This window comes from Squalius cephalus, assembly GCF_949319135.1.
Source record: "Squalius cephalus genome assembly, chromosome: 21".
NCBI classification, from domain to species: Eukaryota; Metazoa; Chordata; class Actinopteri; order Cypriniformes; family Leuciscidae; genus Squalius; species Squalius cephalus.
In genome coordinates, this window is record NC_137142.1 from 15,726,092 (window position 1) to 15,746,325 (window position 20,234).

Consider the following 20,234-nt stretch of genomic DNA (forward strand, 5'->3'; position numbering starts at 1 on the left):
CAACATGACTGCGCACCAGTGCACAAAGCAAGGTCCATAAAGACATGGATGAGCGAGTTTGGTGTGGAGGAACTTGAGTCCTGACCTCAACCCGATAGAACACCTTAGGGATGAATTAGAGCGGATTGACTGTGAGCCAGGCCTTCTCGTCCAACATCAGTGCCTGGTCAAAATGGTCAAAAAACCCATAAACACACTCCTAAATCTTGTGGAAAGCCTTCCCAGAAGAGTTGAAGCTGTTATAGCTGCAAAGGGTGGGCCAACTCCATAAGCCCTACGGATTAAGAATGGGATGTCATTAAAGTTCATGTGCATGTAAAGGCAGACATCCCAAAACTTTTGGCAATAGTGTGTGTGTGCGTGTGTATATATATATATATATACATATATGTGTATATATATATATATATATATATATATATATATATATATATATATATATATGTGTATATATATGTGTATATGTATATATATATATATATATATATATATATATATGTATATATATATGTCCATAATTTAGGTATAAATAAGGTATAATCGATGTTTGTGGAATTGATGAAAACATGGCTACAAACTAAACGCAGTCATGTGGTTTTTTTATGTTTCCTCTCTGCAGTGTTGATAGATGGAGTTGAATGGAACGATGTGAAGTTTTTCCAGCTGGCGGCTCAGTGGTCATCCCACGTCAAACACTTCCCACTTGCCGTCTTCGGACCCTCCAAAGGGCCTTACTGAACCACAGCCTCACATCTTCACTCCTCTCTGCTACGGCTGCCTTTACACTCAGTGCTGCCTGATGTTTTTATTTCAAATATCTGCTTTTTTCACGGTCTGTTTTTGTTTTTGACATTTGATTGTTCTTCTTTGAAAGACTTGATGTAGTCTTGGAAACAGGGCATATTTTTTTGATTACTTATGTTGAGCTTTTAAAACCCTCCAGTGGTTATAGTTAAATGACTAATGTACTGAATCTTTAAAACTGATTTAACTCCGTAACTAGTGAGTTTTGTGTCACTCTGTAAAGCTGTATCCACACATTTCAGCATCATTTCAGCAGCCAACACACTTGTGGGAGAGCAAACCAGCAAAAAGGAGAAAGGAACGGTGCTTTTGATTTATTAAAAGGACATACTCTGGACTGGACTCTGCTCTGGATGGATTTTCCATGTGGCTTAGTCCCGAAGACGGCTGAAGCATTTCATCCCTCTCTCTCACTCTATAACCTCAGCGAGGTCAGAAAGTCTCCCGAAGGTTAATTGTGTGTCTCTCTATATGTGTGTGTGTGTGTTTTGCAGACTTAACCTCGTTATATGTGGTTAACTTCTTTTTTTTTTTTTTTTTCTGTAGGTTTGTGTGTGTGAATGTATTCACTGAAGGTACTGAACGCTAAAGCACTTTTAAAACATTACTAGATTTGTGTTTTTGTTATGATGCTTCCTGTGTTGCACAGCGCTGTTCACTCCAGCTAAAAACTGCAGCAAAGCTTTGTGGGACAGAAACTGGACTGAGTGTCTGTGTCTACATTAGATGGACCACTATCACACCTGTGTACTGCACTCTTAAAAATCTTTTTTTAATGTAACCGATTTTTAAAATTAAATGTATGTTCTGTTTTGTTTGTTGGCTTGTTTGAGGATGTCGAATTTCCCCCAGATGCTGTATTGGATTTAATTGATGTGCCTAGAACATGTTCAGGTCATACTTCACCCCAAAATCAAAAGAAAAGAATAAGAAATGATATTTGGATTTGTAGAAAAAATATAGCCTATTTTTAGGGCAAATGATGACTTTTTTAATTAACAAATTATTCAGAGTATTTATTTTATTATTATAATTTTTTTTTTTTTTTTTTTTTTGCATTGTAATGACATTTTCATGACAATTAAGTAAATGTACACATCATGAAACAATTTGTACTATCTTTTATAAAAAAAAAAACATCTTATAACAGTATTTTATACTGTAATACACAGATAATAATAATGGGAACATTTTCAGTTAGTTCACTTCTGTTAATGTATCAGGTATGAACAATATTTTTACACATTTATTAATCTTGGTTAATTTCAAAAGTTTTTAAAATTTTTACATGTATTATGAATTAATGTAAAATAAGATATTTAAATTAACATTAACCTAGATTAATACATACTGTAAAAATATTATTCATGGTTAGTTTTTGAGATCAAATGTGTTAATGAATTCAGCTTTATTGTTTTTTATAAGTGCTGGCAAAAATCTAAAGAGAATCACTTTTGAGAATAATGAGCTAACTAGAAAAGAATTAGAGTAATGACACTTGATTGGGAACTATTTAGAAAAACAACTTCTGATTTTGGGCTGAAATATGACCGGCATGTTGCGTGAACACTAAACGATGGAGCTACATAAATGTCACAATATCTTAATCTCACTAAACGTAGCATAAGAATTACAGTGTTCCACAGCCTGTGTGCTTAAACTTGCCTGTAGGTGAGATGAGCATGTGTAGATACTGATGTCTCAGTGTTATAAAGGTATTAGATATGCCTTTTTCATAAGGCCTTTTAGGGCATCTCTGAAGTCTCTGCTTTTAAGGATGGAGAGATCGTTTAGTCCTCATTACTCATATAGAGTAGATTTAAATCGAATTATATCGTGCCTCACTTGCTCCTTAGAAAGCCAAAATATGTCACAAAAAACAAATCCATCCCATACTTCAACTCAGACTCGCACTTGTCACAATTAAAGCAAGCTAGTGGCAAACCTGTGCAATGATGTCAGTGTTGTTCAATTTATGGTCAGCAGAGGTTTGGTGCAATTTAATGGAAATATTTCAATCTTGTCCAGACTAAAATGTTCATGATTTATCATACACAGTATGTAAGGAGCTGTGCTGATGATGTCAGCTTATAGTCAAAGCTGTGCTTAAGAACTGTCTGTTTGCCGTTTAAATGTATACCTGCCATTAGTATTAGTTTTTTTTTTTTTTTTTTTTTTTTTTTTATAAAAAAAAACTTTTAGCTTTTTAATTTAAATGTTCTGCTCCAGTTATGGGGGATTACTCAGATAAATTTGTATTTGTAAGAAAAACTGTTGGAAAAAATACTACCACTGTAATTCCTTAACTGGAATTTAATAAAACTACACATACTAAGATGCTTTTGTTCTGGTGTCTGCTTGCGATTTTTTGTATACTTGTTTGTATCAAACAGATCAAGACACCAAATATTCATCCAAATCTCAACTAGAAATGCTGGCAGCTCTAAGACTTATAGGAGAAATATAATGAATATCACAAGATTTAGAATGCTAAACGTTTTGGGATGTCTTGTCTGAATCTGAATGTCAAAAATTAAATATAAATATTATGAATCCGAATACTAAATAATTAAATATGGAATTTATAATTTAGCAGATTTATTATATAATAATGTGTTAATATACAATTTAAAAAATAAATTATCTTTTGATATGAGAGTAAATGTATTGTTAATTTCTTTTGTTTTTGCATTTTAATAATTACGTCCTAATAGTATTACAATATTGTATAAATAATTTATTTTGACATATTTGAATTTGTTTCATATTTAAGATGTTGTTATATTAAAATAACGCTGTAAAATAAGACTGTATCTAAACCCAGACTAAAGAGACTTATACATAAAAGTCCTCAAAAAATACATAATTACGTGTATATTTTAGATTTTTTATGTTTTTTGTTTTGTTTTGTTTTTAATGCACATTCCCCTAGCAAACTGGTACTATTACAAAAAAAAACATACAAAAACCAAGCACTGTATGAAGAGCAATACAGATTTAAGATGCGCTCACAAACAAAAGCCGAAACAAATGATATAACGTTCAATCAGAAAGTACAGCACGGGTTCTGATCCGGTCGTGTGACGTCATCGCCCTTGCACCGGAGCAGGAAGTGCCGGCGGTCGGTGGGACTCAGTCTCTAAACAACCTTCTGTTTTTGCTACGCACTCTCATGCTTTACCTAGCAAACATGTAACAGTACATCCTCAAAAGGAACCAGAATCCACCGAACTAGACCTGAGCTCAAACCCATGACGGCCGGGACACTCTAGCGCTGGCATTGAGACTCATTTACCGGAGGAGAGATGAAGGAGTTGCGGGGCTGCGGCATGCGGAGCGCCGTCGGGTTCCTCTCCCGCAGGACGATCGGCGGACAGCCGAAGCTGAAGGATGAGTTCCAGCGGCGCAGACTGGCCGGCTGCAACAGCCTCTACAAGAAGGACATGCTCGGCCACTTCGGCTGCGTCAACGCCATCGAGTTCTCCAACAATGGAGGCCAGTGGCTGGTGTCCGGTAAGATCCTCCGGTTCTGCACGCTGATCTTTCTAATGTGGGTCAGCGAGAGAGAGACAGAGAGACCAGAGTCTCAAACGGACTAGCCTTTAGAATAAGCATTCAGAATAAAACGTGCATGCATATCTCACACAAATGAAGCCTTTGACTTGAGTTCAGACTTGATTTGACATCTTCATTTGTCAGTTTGTGCTAGCATGTTTTAATTTTCTGTTCATTGCAAATAAATAAACAAACGAGAGGGTTTCAGTCTTCCTGTCAGTATATGTTAAGGTGCACTCAGTAAAAATCTTTTACACAAAGAAATCAAACCACTATAAATAAAAGTAGCCTATATTACATAATGTACCCATGAGATAAAGATCAGTCTTCTAGAAAAAGCGTATTTATTCTACATGAAGTGGGTCGCCCCTCATGGGTGTAACCATGTTGACATCACATGACCAGCCTTGTCATGCAATTGACAAAAGTTACTAATAATTTACTAAGTTGCTACTAATAATAAACAACAAAAAAAGATCTACCTTGCCATAGTTCAAGGATAAACGGCAAGACATTAAGTGCTAAGTGCGAACAAATTAGGGTCATAGCCTGTCCAAGACACAGTCATTGGCATTGCACATAAAAACTTGCTGGAGTTGAATCCAAAAATGCTTATTAACTTCTTCTCAATCTTCATCCATCCAGGTTGATGGGTGTCTATTAGTTCGAATAAGAGCCAGATAAACCTAAACAAAAACGCACTTTTGCACTTTTAATGGCCATTGTAGACGGTTCAGACTGTAGAAGGGCCTCCATAGTTCCCGTCGTACTCTTTTTCTTGCTGACTCATTAATTGGTTGCAGCTGTTGCTGTTTTTTTGGCTTCACATATTCATTCCTGGTCGAGTCTTTATTTTTGTCCTTTGTATGTTTTTGCACTTGCATATTTTCAGTCTTTACGTTGGTGAATGCGCAGAGCTCCAGAGAGTTCCCATGCTCATGGAAACCAGGAAATATAAGGCGATTCTTAAATGGTGGATTCAAGGCTTGGAAAAGTTTTGAAAGCAACTTGCACTGACATATCTTAAAATATGTCAGTGGCATTGTTTTGTCTCAAAATACACATCAGTAATGGGTTTTTTTGGGTTTTTTTTTTTCTAAAGCATGTTTATAAAAGCTACTTAAATGCCCTTATTGAACAAAGGCTTAATCCTGGCTTAATCCAAGCCCTGTCTCTGAAACCAGGACATGTTAGAGATTGCTCTATCTAATTACATTCTATTTAAAATATTTTTTCAAACCCCTTGTCCAGTAATAACTAGAAAACTCTGGATCAAAATACTGAGAGGTGATAGTGAAAAAGTAAAAGTATAGTGTTCTTTCCTTACGCAGGTTTTGTACAGAAATGTAGATGATGCCTGCGGTCAACTTTTCCTTGGTTTCACTGCGAAACTAAATGCAAAACCTCAAACCTTCTGGTTCATTTTGCACAACAGATGTGACACTAAAATAGCAGTAGGATGCTATCAACATGTTTAAATGATAAAAACACATTTTCGACAAGTGCTCTTAAATAAAACATGTCAATCTGCATAGTCTCACAATTGACTGCGATTCATACGATTTTATTTTTTGAAAAAGTAATATTGTGAAACATTATTACAGTTTATAATTTAGTATATTTTTAATAAGAAAAGCTTCTCAGACATTTCTGTAAAACATCCAGATTGTGCGCATAGTTGAAACCGATTGGTCGATTACTCAGGAGAATCTATTAATGTCTTCTGCCTTAGGTGGAGATGACCGCAGGGTGTTGCTGTGGCACATGGAGAAAGCAATACACTCACGGGCCAAACCGATCAAGTTGAAGGGGGAGCATCTGTCCAACATCTTCTGCCTGGCGTTTGACAGCACCAACAAACGTGTTTTCTCAGGAGGTAAAACAAGCAGCTGCTCAGATTCATGATGGTGCAGCTGAAACAGAGGAGATCAGATGTCTAATGTTTCTGTCTGTCTCTGCAGGAAACGATGAGCAGGTGATTCTGCACGATGTAGAACGTGGCGAGACGCTCAATGTCTTCTTGCATGATGACGCCGTGTACGGTCTGTCCGTCAGTCCTGTTAATGATAACGTCTTCGCCAGCTCTTCTGATGACGGCCGAGTTCTCATATGGGACACACGGGAACCTCCACATGGAGGTACACACAAGTGAAAAGTTGAATTTCTTAGTTTTTGGTGTGGCTCCATTTTGCTCCATTTCAGCATGTACACTACCCTTAAAAAGTTTGGGGTTGGTTAAGCTTTTGAAAGAAGTCTCTTATGCTCACCAAGGCTGCATCTATTTGATCAAAAATACAGTAAAAACTACCCTGGAAATCCAGAGTTCTCGCGAGAGCACAATTTGATTTTGCTCAGCGAGTTCCTCTGGCATTGAGTAATGATGCTCATTAACTATGCCCTTGTAGCCGGGCTGCACCAATCACATCGGGTTATCTGATATAGGCGGGCCAGAGGCGAGCTAAACAGATGACGACAGCGCAATCACGACAGTGATTGGTCGTAGTGTTATCCAATTGTGTGCAGTGAGATTTTCAAATGCATGCTTGGTGCCGCCCCTCAAGTTGGGCGATTTTCATTACTCGATGCCAGACCCTTAATCTTTCAGATTTGGATCTGGATTTCCAGGCCAAGTAAAAACAGTAATAATTGTAAAATATTATTACATTTTAAAATAACTGCTCTCTATTTCAATTAATTAACAAATGTAATTTCCTGTGATGGCAAAGCTGAATTTTCAGCATCATTACTCCAATCCTCAGTGTCACATGATCCTTCAGAAATCATTCTGATATGCTGATTTGGTGCTCAAGAAACATTTATTTGGAAAATGTTGTGCTGCTTAAACCATAATGTATTTTTTCAGGATTCTTTGATGTGTTCTATAACCTCTGTTCCATCTAAAGCATAAACTGTTCTAGAAACCCTGGTTTACTCTTATTCTACTGTGTATTTTAGAACCGTTCTGCTTGGCCAACTACCCATCGGCGTTTCACAGCGTGATGTTTAACCCTGTAGAACCCCGTCTGCTGGCCACTGCAAACTCTAAAGAGGGGGTGGGGCTGTGGGACATCCGCAAACCCCGCAGGTGAGATGGAAATCTATCCAAAAAACACACACATAACTGTTTTGGCCAAAAGAAAATTTAAAAGGGGCCAAGCATTTTTCAGAGTAATTATCAGATCTCCGCACGTTCACAGTCATTTCATGAAACATATACGGTTTCATTATTTTGGGATATGAGTTAAAAATTTTGACACTGATGCCTGTTTCACTTTGGACGTTGGACCTAAAAGTAGACAAAGAGAACCCAATCAAACCAATGAGACAAAATATTATACTTGGTCATATAATCAAACCAGTGAGACTAAATATTATACTTTGTCATTCAATATTACATATCTGTAAGCTCTAGGATTAACAGTTAATTTTAAGGTGAAATTAGGCTCCATCTGTTCTGAGATGTTTTCAAACAATGGGATGACAATCAGGTGTCATTGTGTGCCCTGTTTTATTTAAAGAACAGGGGTCTATCAAAGTGTGATCTTCACAATACGTGTTTGTGGAAGTGTATCATGGCACAGACAAAGGAGACTTCTGAGGACCTCAGAAAGAGAGTTGTTTCTCGTCAGCCTGGAAAAGGCTATAAAACTATCTCTAAAGAGTTTGGACTCCACAAATCCACAGTCAGACAGATTATGTACAAATGGAGGAAATTCAAGACAAGTGCTACCCTCCCCAGGAGTGGTCAATCAACAAAGATCACTCCAAAAGCAAGACGTGTAATAGTCTGCGAGGTCACTAAGGACCCATGGGTAACGTCTAAGCAACTAAAGGTCTCTCTTGCGTTGGCTGATGTTAATGTTCATGAGTTTTGCTTGAGGACATATTACTATCATTGATGGAACAATTAATTTTGATACCAGCGAATTCTAAAGGAAAATGTCAGGATTTCTGTCTGTGAACCTCCAGAGAAAGTGGGTCATGTGTGCTTGGGGTCGTTGTCATGCTACAAGTCATTGTACCAAAAAATGGTTAAATAACCAACTTTTGTAATGGCCAAGTCAAAGTCCAGACCTTAATCCCATTCAAATATGGTGGAAGGACCAGAAGCAAGCAGTTCATGTGAGGAAACCCACCAACATCCCAGAATTGAAGCTGTTCTGTTCTGTGGAATGGACTGAAATTCCTCCAAGTCTGATCAGCATTTACCAGAAACCTTTAGTTGTAGTTATTGCTGCACAAGGTGTTTACACCAGATACTGAAAGCAAGAGTTCACATACTTTTGCCACTCACAGATATGTAAAACTGGATCCTTTTTTTTTTCCAATAAATACATTTCAAAGTAAATTATTTTGTCTCATTTGTTTGATTGGGTTCTCTTTGTCTACTTTTAGGACATCTGATGATGTTTTGGGTCATATTTATGCAGAAATATAGAAAATTCTAAAGGGTTCACAAACATTCAAGCACCACTGTACCTCTAGCTTTAATCATTTAAACAGGCGTGCAGTGTGAATGTTATTATCTGTTAACATGGGTGCCGAAAAAAATATGTGCTTCTGACTCTGCTTATGCCTCCAATGTGAAAAAAGATTTCCAAACTTCATATTTTTGACAGTATCCAAAGCAAAAATGGCTTATGCTAAACTTTTCCCATACTTGTTCCATATAACATTTTTATTTGCCTAAGTACAGAGCCATTCAAAAGTTTAGGGCCAGTACATTTTTCTTTTTCTTTTTTTGTGTGGAAATTCATACTATCAAGGATGCAATAAATTGATAAAAAGTAATGGTATTAAAGATATTTATAATGTTAGAAAATACTTCTATATCAAATAAAGGCTGTACTTTTGAACTTTCTATTCATTCGAGAATTATGAAAAAAAATGCCACGGTTTCCAAGAAAATATTAAGCAGCATAATCGTTTTCAACATATATTATAATAATGAGAAATGATATGGTGATCAGGACCTAGCATCATCCTGAAGAGGTTTCTTTTGAGATAATAACCTACTAACTGTATGTTTTCTTGGTTATTACGCAACTACTTACCGAATATGTAAATAAATGGACCTAAAATATTAATCTTAGTTGAAATTATTTTATTATATGTGAAAAAAGAGAAAAGAAAGTAGCACAGTGTAGCAGAGTTACAGAGACAATATTGAAATATACAGTTTATTGTCATTATGCAAACATGTTGGGCTGTGATTGGCTAATCAGAATCAAATTTTACAGAGAACAGTGTTTATAAGCAAATCTAAATAGGGGAAACTAGGGTTGCTGAACTATGTTTGGTAAAAGATTGAACGCATGATGCTTCGGTCCAAATATGGACTAAAATCTGGCTGAGAAGGCCAGCTCTATCATCATAGCTGTCTGCTGCACTGCCTGAGACCAGCAGAGGACAGCAGAGCTTGTGTAAAGATGTTCTCCGTTTGGTCAAGTGTTGACACGATGTCTTAAAATGCCCCTTTAATGCTATTTTAAAAGCACTTTAAAATAGCATAAATATGGATGATGATCTTTTATAATAAACTATTTCCTTTGTAGTTGATGTGTGTCTCTGTGTGCTGTAGTTCTCTGTTGCGGTACGGAGGGAGTTTGTCTCTTCAGAGTGCCATGAGCGTGCGCTTTAACAGCACGGGGACGCAGCTGCTGGCTCTGCGCAGACGTCTGCCTCCCGTCCTGTACGAGCTCCACTCCCGTCTGCCCAGTTTCCAGTTTGATAACCAGGGCTACTTCAACTCCTGCACTATGAAGAGTTGCTGCTTCGCCGGAGACCGAGATCAGGTTAGATAAACACTTGGGATGTGCAAAACTTGGATGCCAAAACCATGTGGGCAAAAACTTCTTTCTTCATTGATTGCCATCCAAAAATTTAAGTACATTTAAGTACACTTTTTTTTGCAAGCAACATATACACTACTGTTCAAAAATGTTTGGGGGTCAGTGAGTTTTAAAAAAAAAAAAAAAAAAAATTTTTTTTTATTATTAGTAATTTATTTTTATCTAGCACAGATGCATTAAATTGATCAAAAGTGACAGAGATAACATTTATGATATTACAAAAGATTTTTGTTTTTAATACTTTCTAATAACCAAAGATTCCTGAATTTTTTTTTATCACAGTTTCCACAAAATATATTGAGCAGCAACACTGTTTTCAACATAGATAATAATAAGAAATGTTACTTGAGCACCAAATCAGAATATTAGGATGATTTTTGAAGGATCATGAAGACTGAAGTAATGATGCTGAAAATATTTAATTACTATTTTTAAATCTATAAATGGTTCTTTTAAATTGCAATAATATTTCACAATATTACAGTTTTTGATCAAATAAATTCATCCTTGGTTAGCATGAGAGTCTTCTTTCAAAAACATTAAGAAATCTTACCGACGCCACACTGCAATGTGCAAACAAATATAGTAGATATTTCATCAATTATCAATTTTTCGATAATAGGGAGGTAACCAAGATGGAAAGGTATTCATGTTCAGCTGGTCATGTGATCTCAACACGGCAGCCACCATGAGACGACCCGTTCCATGTTTAAAAAATGTTTTTTATTCATTCGTTTATTCATCCGCTGATTTGACTGTCTACTGAGCCTGTGTCTCACGCGAGTGCACACGTCATATTTTAAGAAGTGCTATTTCTTTCTTTTGTTTTATGTTTAATAATTGAGTGCATCTGCATAATTATGCTGGGTTAATGTCGTATCCATCAGACCGAGATCAAACCGGTTTCTTAGGGATTCACTAGTTTGGACTCTTCAAAAACAGCTAGTCTGAGTATAACAGAACGAACTAAACCAATACATATAGATAAACTCATTAGTTATAATAAAGATCATCTGTCTTTCTATCTATTTGAATAACTGTCATCTACACACACAAAGCTGAGTGAACAAATGACTAACTTAACCAGTCCCTTATGTCTGGTAATGGGTGATATAACAGTGTGTGTATGTGACTGCTGGTCACTGATAGCCCAGAAGTTTCTGAGTTCGCATGTGTGTACGTTTTTGTGTGCGTCTGTTCGTGGGCTGGTGGACGTGTGCGTGTCAGTGGGTTGTAGATGCTGTGTGTGTGTGTGTGGATGTGTTCAGGTATGTTCAGTGCTGGAATGTTGGGTTATGGCTTGTAGAAGCTTGTTTTATCAGTGTTGAATCTAAAGATCAGCAGATGCTGCTCTGTCTGTCTGGCTGTGTTTGTGTGTGCGTCGGTCTGTTGGGTTCTGTGTTTGGATTTTTTGTATGTTTGTCCAGCTGTTTCTCTCTCTCTCTCTCTTTCTGTCTGACTGTCGTACACCTCCTTCTACAGAACAGTGGATCCTCCTCCCTAAATCTTCTCTATCCTCTGAAAAGCTCAGTCTGTGTGTTACAAAAAAAATGTAGAAGTTGGCTAAATGTAAGATGTCCCCAAAGGGAGGTTTGGTTTTCTATGTACATTTTAAAACAAAAAACATTTTCTCTATTATTAAAAATAATGTATTTATAAATGCATTAACAATACCAAGTTTGCAGTCAGTAGGCTTTCTTTATATTTTTAAAAGGAGTCTTGTTGCATTTATTTGGAAAAAAATCTAAACTTTTGTTTTGTGTGCATGTTTTGTGTTCATGTTTGTGTGCAGTAGTTCTACTGAGCCTGAGTGTTGTGTTGGAAAATATAATTCTAGAAACTTCTTTGTGGAGACAGATCATGTCATATTTCTCTAGAACTCTCAGACATGTATATCTCTGTGTGTTTTCAGTACATCTTGTCTGGCTCAGATGATTTTAACCTTTACATGTGGAGAATCCCCAGTGACCCTGAAGCAGGTAAACACACACACACACACACTCATGCACAAGGTAACCGTGTCTAATGTTGTTGTTGTTGTTTATGGATACATTCTCTCTCTGTCTCGGCAGGAGGTCCGGGTCGAGTGGTGAACGGGGCCTTTATGATTCTGAAAGGTCATCGGTCCATCGTGAATCAGGTCCGATTCAACCCTCACACGTACATGATCTGCTCCTCCGGTGTGGAGAAAGTCATTAAGGTTAGTTTTTACTTTCATGCATACATTAAACAGTATTTAGCATCAGAACAAACTGATGTATTTCAGCAGATTTATTTAAAGGGATAATACATCAAATTCTAGGAGTAAATTCTGTCATCATTTACTCACCCTTATGTTGTTCTAAACTTTTATGACTTTCTTTCTTCAAAGGAATACAAAAATTAATGTTAATGCTGCTCTTTTCCATACTATCAGAGTGAATGGTGATGGGTGGGTGGATTTAAACAACTTTAAAAGTAATAAATATGGTTTGTGTATAATGTTCCAAGTTATTTGAAGTCATATAATAGCTTTGTGAGAAACAAACCACAATTTAAGTTGGTGTTCATTGAAAATCTCATTTGAAAACACCACTGGTTCATGCGTATACTACCGTTCAAGTTTGGTGGTCAGTACGATTTTTTTTTTTAAAGAAAATAATATTTTTATACAGTAAGGATGCATTACAAATTGATTAAAAGTGACAGTAAAGACTTTTACATAGATAAAAAAGAATTCTATTTCAAATAAATGCTGTTCTTGTGAATTTTCCATTCATCAAATAATCCTGAAAAACAATTAGGCAAAACAATTGATTTTCAACATTGATAATAAGAAGAATTTCTTGAGCAGCAAATCATGTGACACTGAAGACTGGAGTAATAATGCTGAAAGTTCAGCTTTGCCATTATAGGAATAAAGTTAAAATATATTCAAAAAGAAAACCGTTAATTTAAATTTATTATAGTATTTCACAAGATTACTGTTTTGACATTTTTTTTTATCAAATAAATGCAGCCTTGGTGAGCAAAAGAGGCGTCTTTCAAAAAACATTTTTAAAATCTTACTGATCCCAAACTTTTGAACGGAAGTTCATGTTGTGGCTAGCTCCCTTATCACAAACATCATATATCTTCATAAATTACAGTCCACAAGACATTTCGACCATTTTTTAAAATTCTTTTATGCTGTATTGTTATCATATTTGGAGCTCAATAGCATCCGTCCCATTCATTTTTACTGTATGGAAGAGAGAAGCATAATCATTCTACCTTCCATCTCTTTTAAAGAGAAAGTCACACAGGTTTGAAACAACATGAGGGTGAATAAATGGATGAAATGTGATTTCTGGGTTTAACTATTACTGCCTGACACGAGCAGACCTGCCGCACACACACACAGAGGAAAAGATTCTGCGTGTGTTGGAAAGATTATCATGTCTGAACTTGTGTCTCTGCTACGTTAAGTCTTAAATGAATTTCTGCTGTCGCTGGTTCAGCCACACCTAAAACCCTGAAAGCACAAAATCTGGGCATGATTTTACCCGTCTCACTCTTTTTACCTGTCTCACTGTCTTTTCTCTGGATTTTGCAATCTGCATTTTTTGGTGTGTTTTTTCCCAACTGTCATGTTCTGTGTGAATTTGTTTCTTTAGTGTTGTCATGTGCTGTTGTGTGTGTAAGAGTGAGACTGTAGTTTATCTTTTGCTGGTGGTTCTTGTGAAATGTTTGGCAGGGAGTAGATGTTGAGTAACACTTGCACACTGTGGGCCTGTTCTCACACACTAAACTTGATTTTGTCAGAGACCATCATGGCTGTTTTTATATAACACGCAAACAGACAGACATCTGCTGTGTTTGTACAGCCATAGATGTGGCTACAGTGATTTATACATGTTCAGTTTTGTTATAAATCTTGAACATATCTGGGATGTTAGGCCTGTTTTAGGCTATGTATGAGCAGCGAGTAAGCAGTTGTGCATTCACACTGACAGCACATCAGTTTCTGAAGGATCATGTGACACTGAAGACTGGAATAATTGCTGCTGAAAATGCAGCTTTGCATCACAGGAATATATTACATTTTAAAACATTTAAAAAAAACAGTTATTTTAAATTATGATGATTTTTTTTGCTGATTTTTACAAATAAATGTATTTATAAATAAATATGATTTAGATTATATTATATTATATTATATATTGTGCTCAAGAATAGTTTTTTATTTGTATCTGTCTATATGCTTTTATTTTGCTCAATGGCAGTATTCTCTTTAAAACTGCTTTGAAACCATAATTATTAATTTATTTTTAAGTTCTATAAAAAATAAGTTTGTGTTGAATAGGTATGTCTATACATCTAAGATTAAAAAAATACAGCGGAAAAGACACTGCCAACTTTAATACAAATTAAATAAAAACCGTTTTCTTTAAAACCGTTGACAGTACCTTTAAACTTTAGGAAGAAGATCCCTTGTAAACTTTTTAATATGGGCGAAATGAAAACATGTGAAATGACTCTACTTCGTTCCTCTTTTATTCCCTCTACCTCTCTCTGTCTGTAGGTATGGAGTCCGTATCAACAGCCAGATAGTCTTGGAGATCTGGAAGGCCTGGTGGAGGACAAATCTCGCTCTCTCTACACTCATGAGGAATACATAAGCCTGGTCCTCAACAGCGGAAGTGGCCTGTCACATGATTACGTCAGCCAGTCAGTGCAGGAGGACCCGCGAATGATGGCTTTCTTCGACTCGCTGGTTCGCCGTGAGATCGAGGGTTGGAGCTCAGACTCGGACAGCGATTTGAGCGAGGGCGCGATTCTGCAGCTGCATGCGAGAACTCGACGGTCCACGCGCTCCACACGATCCATGCCACAATCTCCTGCTAATGTATCCGCCACTCACGTCAGCGACTCTGACCACTCCTCTTCATCTTCATTGGCTGGACCAGAAGCGTCCGGGAGCGAGCGGACCGATCAGGACAGGAACGGGTCGCAGAGGAGCCGGGCGAGGCCACGTGCATCTGCGTTTCTGCTGGACCTTGTGAATGAGGACTCCGATTCCAGCGGGTTCTGGTTGGATCCGATGCCCCGTCCCAGATCTCCTAGTCCACATGAGAACTCGAGCCTTTCTAGCCACGCCTCCTCAGCAGGCGTGGCCTCTAGTTCTAGCTCCTCCCCCAGCTCGTCTTCTAGCTCCTCCTCCAGCTCAGACGGAGTTGACGAGGAGCTGCGCAGGAGCAGGATGCGACAGCGTAACGCAGCCAGGTGGAGGCGCAACATTGGCCTTTCTGGAAGAGAATCTGCTCACAATCTTCACGGTGCGACAGATTTCTCCAACTATCCCAGCATTTCCGTCCATGATCAGTCATCACCCTCTTCGTCCTCAGGCGACGAAGGTCGACCTTTCAGGAATCGTGGAAAAGCAAAGCAGAGCGGACATGTCTCAAGTCCCACGCACTTATCTGACAGACAGTCGCAATCGCAGTCCAGGAGCAGGCGCCGCATCACTTCCTCTTTCTCGGCTGGTGACGCCCCTGTGGAGAGGGCGAAATCTCGAGTGGGCTTTCTCGCAGAGTCCGGGGAGGAACTAGAGCGAGGGAGAACTAGCGGGGAAGAGTTCAGTGCTGTGGAGGAAATAAACGCGACACTCAGCAGTCGCGCCACAGCGGCTGGGGTTAACGGACGTCCACACGCAGATGAGAACCTTGCAGACTCTATTCACCCAGAATGCTCTGGGGCAGACACAGAACTCAGTAAGAACTCTGGCGACTCCAGGACCCAGGGGGAGCCCTCTGGAAGGGAGTCCGCCAGTGTTGCTGGGAAACGGACTTGTTCGGACTCAGGAGACGAGGAGGATTCTCCATCGGAGAAGAGGGCGAAAATGTGGTGATGTCACAGCTCAACTAACTGGCTCAGAGTCAAACTTATTTTGAGTTGTTCATCTTTGGACTCTTTCAAGTTCTTTTGGTTTCATTTTTGAACCAACTCGTTTTATCTGATGTCACACCACAGGGATGACACTAAAAAAAGATATTAGTGATATTAATATGTTATTGGAAGAAAAAAATAACTGCATTGCTTTTGGTTTCATAATGTTTTAGTTCCACTGAACCTGTAACCTTTATGTTAGGGGTCCTGGTTTGGTTTTGGGCTGTGAGAAGAAAAGGGATTTGAGAGCATTTCTATAGTCTGTATCAGTGGAACTTGGGGGGAGTGGGGAGGGGGAGGGCAGTGTTTCCATGGTAACCTCATTGAGCAGCAACTGTTTGAGTTGTGCATTAAAGTTCTGTTCCAGTGTTTCCATAGAAACCGACTTGTGATATCTCATCTTCATCATCGTACACCATTCTAATCATCATCAAACAGGAAGTAGCCTGTTGTAATTTCTGGTTGAGTGTTCTAGAATATTCCAATGTGAGAATGGTCACCATGGTGATGTGTCAGTATCTGCTCTCCATCTGTCTAATGGAGCGGATTGCAGGGCCAAGTGAAAGATTTATGAGAACATTAATGATAATGTAATTGGTCAGCAGAGGACTTGTTGTCTTAAACTCTTCCTCTACAGTCAGCTGATTGATAGTACCTTGAAAATTCGACTAAATCGGGTATTTAAACGTCTAAAATCGTAATCGTAGGGAGTGTTTAAGCACAACCACGTCAGTACTACTCAAATTTTAGCATCAGTGTCCATAAACTGCTGAGACTGGTCTTATAAGTTAGTCATCAATTTTTTTTCTTACGAATGTTCCTAACTTTAAGTCAGTTACATAAAAATGCAGATTGGGTCCAATTTGATACTGAAAAGTAAGATGAATTATTATTAACCCTAACTAACTGAGGATTGGTCATAGTTTTTAAGAGACAGTTTTAAAATAATGGCTATGTTGATGCAACCCTTGGATTGACTAAAATTCACCAGTTATTTTATACAATCAGTTTAATTCACCTCAGAAGTGGTTATTCTGTACTGTATATACATTATGCAAACTATGTGACGGTTACAATAACAGTATCATGACAGGTTACTTAACCTGAAAGAAAATATATGCAAAAATTCTAGCATATTTATTTTCATATCTTTTAAAGAGCAGCCCTCGGTACATAATACCTTTCAAGTGTTTTGGGTTAGTAAGATTTTACATGGTTACCAAAACTTCTATTGCAAATAAATGCAGTTCTTTTGATCTTTCAATTCATCAAAGAATCCTGGAAAAATGTATCATGGTTTCATCATAAAAATTTATTGAGCAGCACAACTGTTTTCAACATTGAAAATAATAGGAAATGTTTCTTGAGCAGCAAATCAGTATATTAGAATATTTTCTGAAGGATCATGTGACATTAAAGACTGGAGTAACGATGCTGAAAATTCAGCTTTGCCATCACAGGGATAAATTACATTTTGAAATATAGTAAAATAGAAAAGTTAAAAAAACTATTTCACAATATTACTGGTTTTAAGGCATCAAATAAATGCAGCCTTGGTGAACATATAAGAGACATATTTCAAAACCATTAAAAAACAACAACCCCATACTTTTAAAAGATATACATGTAATGTATATGTATACGATCCCATTATTCTCAACCCCTAATCTGTGACTCAATTGTAGTCTATTTTATGACTTTGCGGACCATTAATAATGAACTAAATGTGTCAAACGAAGTGAACTCTTACAGATATCCCCTGATTGTTTTACAAAGAGAACAGAACACTTTGTTGGAGCCATGTGAATCAAAATGAAGTTACTGAGTTTGACACAAAACAATTGCAGAACAGTTCCTGCGGCTGATGATGAACAGATTAAACTCGTGGCATCTAGAGAATTCACAGAATCGCTGTAGTATGTTTAATGCAAGCCCTTGGATGAGAAACAGGTTGTACTTTAGGAAATGAACTACAGCTTTTCCACTGGCCACACACACACACACACACACACACACACACACACACACACAGTCAGGCGGACATGGTCTTGCTCCGATGAGCAGTTCGAGGCAGCCATAAATGGACTTGTCTCTGTTGTTGAACACGATAAGGAAACTCCACCCAGCGGTAAGAGCTACTTGACAGTTATTTGGTTGATGTCATTCAGGAGTATGGTTACTGGGACACACCCTCAGTCTCCAGTAGAAGTGTGAATTGTCCTCACATCCTGACCCCTGTTTCGCAGTGAATCATCTCAAGAATTGTGTTCTAGTCCTCAAAACGGCAGGCTGCTTTTACTCACCTGTGGAATCAAGGCTTTTGCTTGAGAGATTTCTCATGACTGGGCCAGAAATCAACCAGTTTATTTAGATATAAATGTGGGGGCATCATGTTTTTCATAAATTCATAACTATATTAGTTGTACTAGGTTTAATACCTCTTTTTTGGGTTAGGATATATTGTGCCTTATTACAGTTTTTCTCTGTCACTTTTGTACATTTCTTGAATCATCCTTAAGATTTGAAAATGAAGGTATAGCAAAATTGTAGCAATCCTTACAGTGCCATCACATATAACTTTGTGCAAAAACAGGTAATTTAAATAAATACAATTTAAGTAGAATTTTAAAGAACACAATACAATGATAACTAATATACAGTACAATATGTCAATAAACAATATGCCATCAATACAACACAAAACCAGTGCAAGCAAGGCGAACAGTCCTATATTGCACAGAAATATTGCACAGTGAGCAATAAGCACTGCATGATATTGCACACAATGAAAGAGAGGTAAGTGCAACAGAATGTAACCAAATTTGAATAATAAAGTGTAAACATATAGACACACTGAGATATACAGGGGGTGTTGTTAACCTTGAATAGGATGAGATATAACATGCCCCCTCAGATTGGTGCGTTTCTCAGTTTATGAGTGTGTGTGTGTGTGTGTGTGTGTGTGTGTGCGCGTGTGCGTGTGCGTGTGTGTGTGTGCGTGTGTGTGTGTGTGTGTGTTGGCTGTGTTCAACTCATGGCGCTGGGGTAGAAACTGTTCTTGAGTCCATTGGTCCGTGATTTGATGGACCTAAAACGTTTACCAGAGGGCAGCAATTCAAACAACCAATGTCCCGAATGGAAAGAATCCTTTAAAATATTTCCTGCTCTTCATTTATGTCAATGAACATATCAATGCCATCAGAATGACAAGTCCTTGTGTCATTGTTCACAAAAAAGATAGTCAAAATGCTTAGTCATGTTGTCAATATAACAGTGGACTGTCAGTATTTTCAGATGTAAACTATATGATTTTGAGAACAGTGATTGAAAAAGACTGCACTTTATCTGTATGGCATGTATACATTTATACAGTGACAGGAGAGACAGGATTCACAGTTTCACTTTTACTGTTGGTCTGTCAACAAATTACAGTACAATGTCATGCGATATAAAGAAAAAGACAAGACTAAACACACTCTGTACATGTGTGTGTTTGTGTGTTACATTATGTCTCTATGAAGTATATTTACTGTATGATGTAATTTAAGTGGACTACTGTAATATAACATTACAGTATTGAACAATGTCTGATTGAGGTCCCGGATGTTCTCCCATGAGGTCATGATTGAGAACATGGTCCACAATGGCCTCTACCTCTTCCACAGTTTTGCCTCCGTACTCTTCCACCATGCATCCTTACTCTTCTTCTTCTTCCCAGCTGTTGACCCTTGTTTGTTTCCTGGTTGTTCTTCATTGTCAGAATTTGTAACACTGTGTTGTGCCCTGTCTATTTATTGTTCCCAAATGAAGCTTCATGAGATGCACCTCTGAGCTATTTTAGAGAACTGGTTGATCATTGGTTGATTTAGCCCTTTAAAAGTGACTGAGAAAAACTAATAGCTACTTATTTTAGTAACAGCTATAATTGCTCAGAAGAAGAATATATTAAATTTTTCTCATTTGAATTATCACTATGATTTTATATGGTCAGAATACAGAAAAAAACTAAACCCAACACTATTATTATTGATTTAATTCATTAAAAGAAATACTGACGTGAAAATCCTTTTCTGTGTGAGAGGGCTGATGCGATAATGATGTTTCTGCTCAGCTGTC

The 20,234-nt window shown here is 37.6% G+C and overlaps 2 protein-coding genes across 19 annotated transcripts in view; both read left to right on the forward strand.

Moving 5' to 3' along the window:
• pacs2 (phosphofurin acidic cluster sorting protein 2) overlaps nucleotides 1–1,756 on the forward strand; it is a 40,781-nt gene extending 39,025 nt beyond the window's left edge. For 8 of the 18 annotated variants that reach the window (XM_079854895.1, XM_079854903.1, XM_079854896.1 and 5 more), the window contains one exon: nucleotides 620–1,750. In XM_079854895.1, coding sequence (XP_079711021.1) covers nucleotides 620–738 — 119 coding nt within the window. In that variant the 3' untranslated portion in view covers nucleotides 739–1,750. Of the gene's footprint in view, nucleotides 1–619 lie in introns of all 18 variants that reach the window. The other 10 variants (XR_013819503.1, XR_013819504.1, XR_013819505.1 and 7 more) reach the window with 4 other exon arrangements.
• Nucleotides 1,757–3,898: 2,142 nt separating this feature from the next.
• dcaf5 (ddb1 and cul4 associated factor 5) lies at nucleotides 3,899–17,442 on the forward strand. The gene is made up of 8 exons (XM_079855146.1): nucleotides 3,899–4,317; nucleotides 6,092–6,235; nucleotides 6,321–6,497; nucleotides 7,315–7,444; nucleotides 9,941–10,154; nucleotides 12,124–12,190; nucleotides 12,284–12,411; nucleotides 14,755–17,442. Exons 1-8 carry the CDS (start codon nucleotides 4,110–4,112, stop codon nucleotides 16,078–16,080), a joined length of 2,394 nt encoding a protein of 797 aa, XP_079711272.1. The 5' UTR covers nucleotides 3,899–4,109; the 3' UTR covers nucleotides 16,081–17,442.
• Nucleotides 17,443–20,234: the final 2,792 nt, after the last annotated feature.